The sequence below is a fragment of the Phyllostomus discolor genome, chromosome 13 (genome assembly GCF_004126475.2).
Source record: "Phyllostomus discolor isolate MPI-MPIP mPhyDis1 chromosome 13, mPhyDis1.pri.v3, whole genome shotgun sequence".
Lineage (NCBI taxonomy): Eukaryota > Metazoa > Chordata > Mammalia > Chiroptera > Phyllostomidae > Phyllostomus > Phyllostomus discolor.
This window is the reverse complement of record NC_040915.2, coordinates 61,215,882-61,223,284: the sequence shown is the minus strand read 5'-3', so window position 1 is coordinate 61,223,284 and position 7,403 is coordinate 61,215,882. Positions and strand designations below refer to the sequence as shown.

General features: G+C 46.3%; 1 protein-coding gene across 1 annotated transcript; it reads left to right on the top strand.

Moving 5' to 3' along the window:
- The first annotated feature begins 6,583 nt into the window (after positions 1-6,583).
- VPREB1 (V-set pre-B cell surrogate light chain 1) lies at positions 6,584-7,403 on the top strand. The gene is made up of 2 exons (XM_036014005.1): positions 6,584-6,775; positions 6,860-7,403. The coding sequence occupies exons 1-2, from the start codon at positions 6,730-6,732 to the stop codon at positions 7,267-7,269; spliced, it is 456 nt and encodes a 151-aa protein (XP_035869898.1). The 5' UTR covers positions 6,584-6,729; the 3' UTR covers positions 7,270-7,403.

Here is a 7,403-nt window from a genome sequence, read left to right as displayed (position 1 = left end):
TTGTGTTACAGCGTTAGAACTATGGGAAAATTGAAATAATTTCTATCACTGACTGCACAGGTGCCTCGTGTGGTTCATGAGTCACCTGAGAGCTCCTGGATCTCTTTTCAGTATGGTTGAGTATTGACTGGACCATGGTTTTGTTAATAGTTAACACCCACCCAGTGCTTACTCAGTTCTAGGCATTTTTCTTTTCTTTTCTTTTTTAAATTGATTTTAGAGAGAAAGGGAGAGGGAGGGAGAGAGAGAGAGAGAGAGAGAGAGAGAGACATCAATTTTGTTGTTCCACTTATTTATGCATTTATTGGTTGCTTCTTGTATGTGTGGCATTGGACCTGCAACCTTAGCATATTGAGATGATGCTCTAACCACGTGAGCTACCTGTCAGGGCCTAGGCACTTTTATATTATTAACACATTTAATTCTCATTACAACACTAGGAATTAGATATTATTATTATCATCATCACTATCACCACCACCACCACCACCACCATCATCATCATCATCCTTATTTGACACACAAGGAAACAGGCCACACAGATGTAATTGGCAGGGCCAGGTTTCAAAATTACGCAGCTTGGTTCCAGAAGCCAAGTTCTCAACCACAGCTACAGAGCCTCTCACTGCTTTCTTGTTCTCTTTATCTTACAGGGCTCCAGGACCCAGCTGCCTTGGCTGCCTCAGTGTTAGGTCCCTGGAGGACACTGTCACCATATCCTACACAGGAAGCAGTAGCAGCATCAGGGCCTCTGCCCAGACTGGTATAAGCATCCTCCAGGTCCCTCAAATCCTCATCTACAAGAACAATAGTCAGCTCTCAGGGGCCCTGACTTGCCCCTCTGGCTCCAAGTTGGGCAACACAGCCTTTCTGACCATAGCTGGACTCCAGATGAGATGAGGCTGGTTATTACTGTCACTCGTATGACACCACAGTCAAACCTGCATGGCTCAGAGCTCCAGGGCCCAGGAGAAGTGAGACACATACCTCCCAGGTCCTCCAGCACATCGATGACACATTTTCTACTGGGTAAATTTTACTCTGTTAGCAAGATGGTTTATAAATGAATTCTGGCATTTTTGTGTTTCCTGTACTCGCATGCTATTTACGCCAGCTCCCTGTGTATCTCTGCTTCATGGCTGACTATGGTGTATTGATATCAGTTCATCTGTGGCCTTTGGACTTGGAAATCATTTTGGCTGGACCTAAAATCCTTGGCTCACAAATTCTTCCCTTGAATATCTTAAATATGTCATTCCATTTTCTTCTGATATAAAGTGTTGCTCCCAGAAAGTCCGATAATCTGATATTCTTTCCCTTGTAAGTGATTTGTTTTTTGCCTGGATGCCCATAGTATATTTCTTTTCCTTTGAAATTCCATAATTTTACTAGACTACATCTTGGTGTTGGTTATTGTGATTAATTTTCTTAGGTTCACAGCTTCCCTCCAAGCATATGTTTAATTTTTTTTTCTAATTGCAGGAAACTTTTCTTGACTCTGTACTATTTGTGCTATTTGTACTTGACTTTGTGCTATTCTCTTGTTTTGGTACGTGTGAGATTATTTTCACCTGGCTTCTAAGCTTGTAATTTTGATCTCAGATCTGTTTTGTCTCTCTATTTATTCTATATATTTAAAAGAGAAGAACACAGTTGGAAGACTTACATGACCTGATCTCAACCCTTCCTATAATACAGTCATTAAACAGTGTGGTGCTGGCATAAGGAGAAAGACAGAGGTCAAAAAAACATAATAGAACTTTCAGTCAAGGACAGGCATATACAGGGTCCAGCAGAAGTGAGGCTTGCTTGAGTGTGGTTGGTAGAGTAATAATATGGGTGTAATAATTTATAGTTTTGATTTGAACATTTCACCTAAAATGTCATATGATATGCTTGAGTATGATATTCTTATATTACAGAATTATATGCTTATGATTTTGTTATAAAAGATTTTGTAATTAAAAGGGGTGTTATTTGTGCCAGAGCCTGTATAATGTCAACTGATTTTTGACAAAGGCACCAAGTCAATTCAATAGGGAAAAGAAAAGTATTTTCAATGAATGGTGCATAAAACAAGCTTCAGCTCCTCCCTCACCTTCTTCTGGCTTCTGCTGCTGTCCATTACTTTCCTCATTATGTTTTCATTTTGCCTGTACTCCCCAGAAATGAGGAAAGGTATTTCCTTAGGCAGCAGGCTCCCTAACGGAACTCAGACTTTAACTTCTGTACAATCAAAAATGTACCATTCTTTTCCTGGTTTTTTTTTTTTTTTTTTTTTTTTTTTTTAGCAGCTTTCCCCCCATTCAAATCATATACAAGAGTGATTCTAAGCTAAGGCTCCCCAACATGGTTAAAATACTGAACCAAAAATGTAAGTATTTTCTTTATTTCTCATGCATAATCCCGCGGAGGGGAGGGGGAAGCTGATGTAAAACTTAGTAAAACGCAATTATCACAAACGCGTACTTGACGATTCCATGGGTGCAAACACCCATGTTATCTACCATCATTCAGATCAAGACAAGGAACCGTTCCAGCACCCCGGAAGGCACTGTTGTTGCCCATCCAGTAAGTACTGCCTCTCAAACTCTGGATAGAAGAGTTTGCCCTGTGCGGTATGGGTGTCGATGTGTGCGGATTCAGGCTGAGTAAGGCTGGAGTCCTTGGGCAGCTTCTATAACATCTCCTCAGAAGCAGCAGGGGGCGCTGTGCGCATGTCCCTGAGAGATGCGGAGGGCTTGACGGCTGAACCAACTCCCGGCTCCCTGAGCGCTCAAAGCTCCCAGTGACCAAAGCTGTGTCTTCCAGGGTGGGGGTGGCAGAGGTGGGATAGAGGGATTCCCTTCCTCAGACCATGTTGTGGGGGGTGTTAGTGTGCAGAGAGAACCCCATCCTCCCAGGATTTGGGAAATGAAGGGTTGAAGTCTCTGGGGGCCTGCAAGACCCAAGACACAGGCTTGGGAGGTACAAAGAAGTAGGCGCTGAGGTGATCCACTCATCCTGTGCCCCCGGTTGTGGCTGTGCTGAGAAATGAGGGGGAAGAAATTAGCAGGAAAAAAAATCAGAGCAAATACAGCCAAAGAGCCCAGGAAGGCAGAAACAGCTTACGAGACCTCAGGTGTGCTGAGGATTTCCAAATACTTATCAGGTTCAGGCTTTTCCTCATAGCTAAACATTTATATTTCCGTCTTTGCACTTGTACAAAATACACCTCCTGCACCCCCCAGTCTTCTCAGGTCACATGTATGGGAACGCCACCACCTGTCCAGTCTCCGGACCATTACCCAATCCCCCTACTTATCCCCTCCTCTCATCATGGTGGGCAATTAATGCAGCTGTACTGATTAGCTATATCACCTAATGAACATATATATGAAGTCCAAAACTAAATGTTGGCAAACCAAATCCAACAGAGTGTTAAAAGGACAACATGTCACAATCAGGTTGGGTTCATTCCAGAAATGCACTTTAATGATATTCTTTCCCCCATTGAATTGTCTTGGTAGCTTTGTTGAAAATCAGCTGATCATGAATGGGAGGATTTGTTTCTGGAGTTTTAATTTGATCTTATTCATTTATCTAAATGTCTATCCTTATGACATATTGTCTGGCTTACTCTAGTTTTCTTCTTTTATTTTAATCTTCACCCAAGGATATGTTTTATTGATTTTAGAGAGAGAGGAAGGGAGAGAGAGGAGAGCTAGAGAGAGAAACATTGATGTCTCCCATACACACCCTGACTAGGGATCGAACCCCCAACCTTTTGGGGTATGGGGATGATACTCCAATTGACTGAGCCACTCAGCCAGGACTGGTTACTCTAACTTCTTTTTTAAAAATATTTTATTTATTTTTAGAGAGAGGGGAAAGGAGGGAAGAAAGAGAGGAGAGAAATATTGATTGGTTGCCTCTTGTATGTACCCCAACCAGGAACCTAACCCCTACCAGGAATCAAACCAGCTACTTTTGCTTTTCAGAACAAAAGACAACAGCCCAACTAACTGAGCCACACTGGCACATCAGTCAGGTCTGATTACCCTAGCTTTGTAGTAAACTTTGAAGCTGGGAAGTGAGTCTTCCAGCTTTGTTCTTTTTTTTTTTAAGATCTTCACTTTTTTTTGGTAAAAATTTTATTTACTTATTTTTAGACAGAAGGGAAGGGAGGGAGAAAGAGAGGAGAGGAAGAGAAACATCAGTGTGTGGTTGCCTCTCATGTGTCCCCCACTGGGGACCCAGCCCACAACCTAGGCATGTGCCCTAACTGGGAATTGAACCGGTGACCCTTTGCTTCACGGGCCCATGCTCAATCCAGTGAGCTACACCAGCCAGGGCTCCAGCTTTGTTCTTTTATTTTTTATTTTTTCAAAGCTGTTTTGGCTATTCTGAGTTCCTCAGATTTGCATAAGAATTTTAGGATCAGCTTGTTAATTTCTGCAAAGAAGCCAGCTGGGATGAAAATAGGCATTGCAATGAATCTGTTGTAGGTGACTTTGGGGAGAAGTGACATCTCTTACCACATACATTAGGTGTTAAATGATACTAAATGCTTTGTCTACCTCTATTGAAATGAATAATAAAGACACTCCCATCACCCTGTAAATCCCAAGGTTTGGAGGTACCAGGATGAAGACCAGACAGAATGTTTGTTATACAATACTCTTGCTCCCTACACAGCACCCCATCTGTGATACTGAGGATGGCTTCAAACTGGTCACTTCCGCAGCCCTGGTGAAGTGTCAGCCACCACCTAGGAGCCTGGGACAAGGTCCAGCCTGCAGTGGCAATAGTCCCAGCATCGCCTGGGAGTCTTGCTCTCAGATGAAAGATATCTTCTCTGTGACTGTGAGTGTAGGTGGGCACGTGGCTGGTGGGCACTCCCTTCTTCTCCACTCTCTGCCCTGGAAGAGAATTTCCTTTACTAGGGCTGGGAGCTCATTTTGTCCCTCCCGTTGGTGACCCAAAGGACCTTCAGCAAAGACACCAGAGGAAGGCAGTTGCCAATCTGCCAGCCCCATGTGGAGACTGAGTCTCAGCCGAGTGTTTCCCCACCCTCTGTCCTGGAACTTACTGAAGGTGTGGATCTCATCTACGATTAAAGGCATGGTCTCATCTCAGCGGCTGGTTCCGTTTATGCCTCATGAATAGACACAGCAGCTCAGATGGCCCATCCTAAAGTGACCACTTTTTTTTTTTACCTCCACCTGCGGCGAGGCCTTGCCTTAGAGCCTCCTGAAAGCTGAGGGCCCACTTGACTCCCTGGGCTTCCTTGTGTGGCTGTGCTTTAGTGAGAACGTTCTAGGCTGTGATGAAGAAGGCCGTGATAATGGAGTATGATGATTAATTGCATTAACTGAGTCCGAGGGTGCTCAGATTAAACATTACCTCCGGGCATGTCTGTGAGGGTGTGTCTGGATGAGATTGGCATTTGAACCTATGGACTCAGTAAAGCAGATGGCCCTCCCCCACATGGGGACTTTATCAGAATCCAGCAAGGCCTGGAAAGAGGAGAAAGGGGAGGGAAGGAGGAATCCTTCTCTTTTTGCCCTCGGTCTGCCTGCTGAGCTGGGACATCCAACTCATCTCCCACCCTTGGACTGGGATTTACAACACAGGCTCCTTGGTTCTCCGGCCTTCAGGCTCAGACTGAAATACACTGCCTGCTTCCCAGGTCTGCAGACTGCAGGTGGCCAGTCAGGGGAATGATATATAGTAATATATACCATATACAGTAGTGCATACCATACTAATGATATATAGTAATGCATACTATATGTCATATAGTAATATAATTGTAAAATTACATATCACTACATGTATTATGCATTATATTTATATTATATAATTATAATTGTGTTTGTATTATATATAATATAATAAAGTTATACATTATATGATTGTATATGATGTGTAATAATATATTATATATGTATTATGTATCTATCTCTTATTGGTCCTGCTTCTCTGCAGAACCCTGACAAACAGAGGAGTCTCCACTGAGCGTGGGCAGCACTGAGCAGGGAGCAGGCCCTGGGCCGCCTGGAAGTGCTTGCTGATGGGCTCAGACCCAGGTGGGGTGGGGCTGGGGTGGGACAAACAGAACTTCTGCAGGCACAGGTTCTGGCCAAAAATGGCCCCAGATCTCTGCCACGACAGTTCCCCCTGGGGAAGACCCTCAAGAAGAGGAGTGGTCAAGAGAGCCAGGGCAGGGCCTGGGCAGGACACCAGCGAGGGGGAGGGGCTGCTCTAGGTGTGGAGGTCAGGAGTGCTAGCCTTGTGGAAGGGCACAGAGTGTCCCACTCACCCCCAGGACCCCCCACGTCCTGCTGTGCGAGCAGGTGTTTCCCCACTCTCAGGATGTGTCCTCTCTTCCTGGTTCACCAGGCATGTACGTTTGGACAAAAATCTTATTTATGTGGGACTCGGTTTCCTCAAGGGGACGTTGAGGTCACTCTCCCTCAGGGACCCACACTTGCAGGCTGGCCTCCTGGGCGCTGGGTTGTGAGCTCCCAGCAGGTGTTTCCTCCCTGAACGCTTCTATGGGGCCAAGGCAAGAGCCCCCAACGGATGCTGGGAACCCAAGGAAGTTTGGGATGGCGGTGGCTGGACCTGGGCGTACAATGGCTCCACCCCTGGGAAGGAGGAAGAGGAGGATGCTGTCCAGACCCCAGAGACCCCCAGGAGCTGTGGCTGCACAATTCAGAAGGCAGAGCTCCGCGCGTCTGCACCATGTCCTGGGCTCCTGTCCTGCTGGCGCTCCTCGCTCTCTGCACAGGTGAGAACACCCCAGAGCTTGCAGCCCCTGGCCTCTCCGTTTGTCCTGCCCTGCCCCAGCTGTCCATGTTCTCTGTGTCCCCAGATGGTGGCCCTCAGCCAGTGCTGAAGCAGCCACCTTCTGTGACCTCATCCCTTGGAACCACAATCCGTCTGGCCTGCACCTTCAGCAGCGACTATGATGTCAACTTATACAGCATCTACTGGTACCAGCAGAGGCCCGGCCACGCTCCAAGATTCTTGCTGAGATATTTCTCTGATTCAGAGAAGAAACGGGGCCCCAAAGTTCCCCCACGCTTCTCTGGGTCCAAAGATGGGACTGAGAACACGGGGTATTTGAGCATCTCTGGGCTGCAGCCTGAGGACGAGGCTATATATTTCTGTGCCGTGGGGACCCAGAACAGAGAGAGGGAAAAGGAGATGGACAGCGAGGAAGAAAAGGAGCCCCCTGCTTCAGTGTCCCAGGCACCCCAGGACACTCGTACCATGAACTGAAGACAGAAAGGGTGCGCATCCCCACAGAGAGGGCGAGGGGGAGGGTGGGTTGTGTGGGCTGTGCAGAGGGAGGGAGGCGCTCTTGTTCAGTAAGGCCCTGTGGGAGGGTGAATGGGGGATTAAAGCTGCTTGTG

Excerpts from the sequence above, each read along its gene's own strand:
- VPREB1 (XM_036014005.1), top strand. The coding sequence starts at position 6,730 with ATGTCCTGGGCTCCTGTCCTGCTGGCGCTCCTCGCTCTCTGCACAG. Across the intron at positions 6,776-6,859 it reads GCTCCTCGCTCTCTGCACAG|ATGGTGGCCCTCAGCCAGTG; the intron begins GTGAGAACACCC and ends CTGTGTCCCCAG.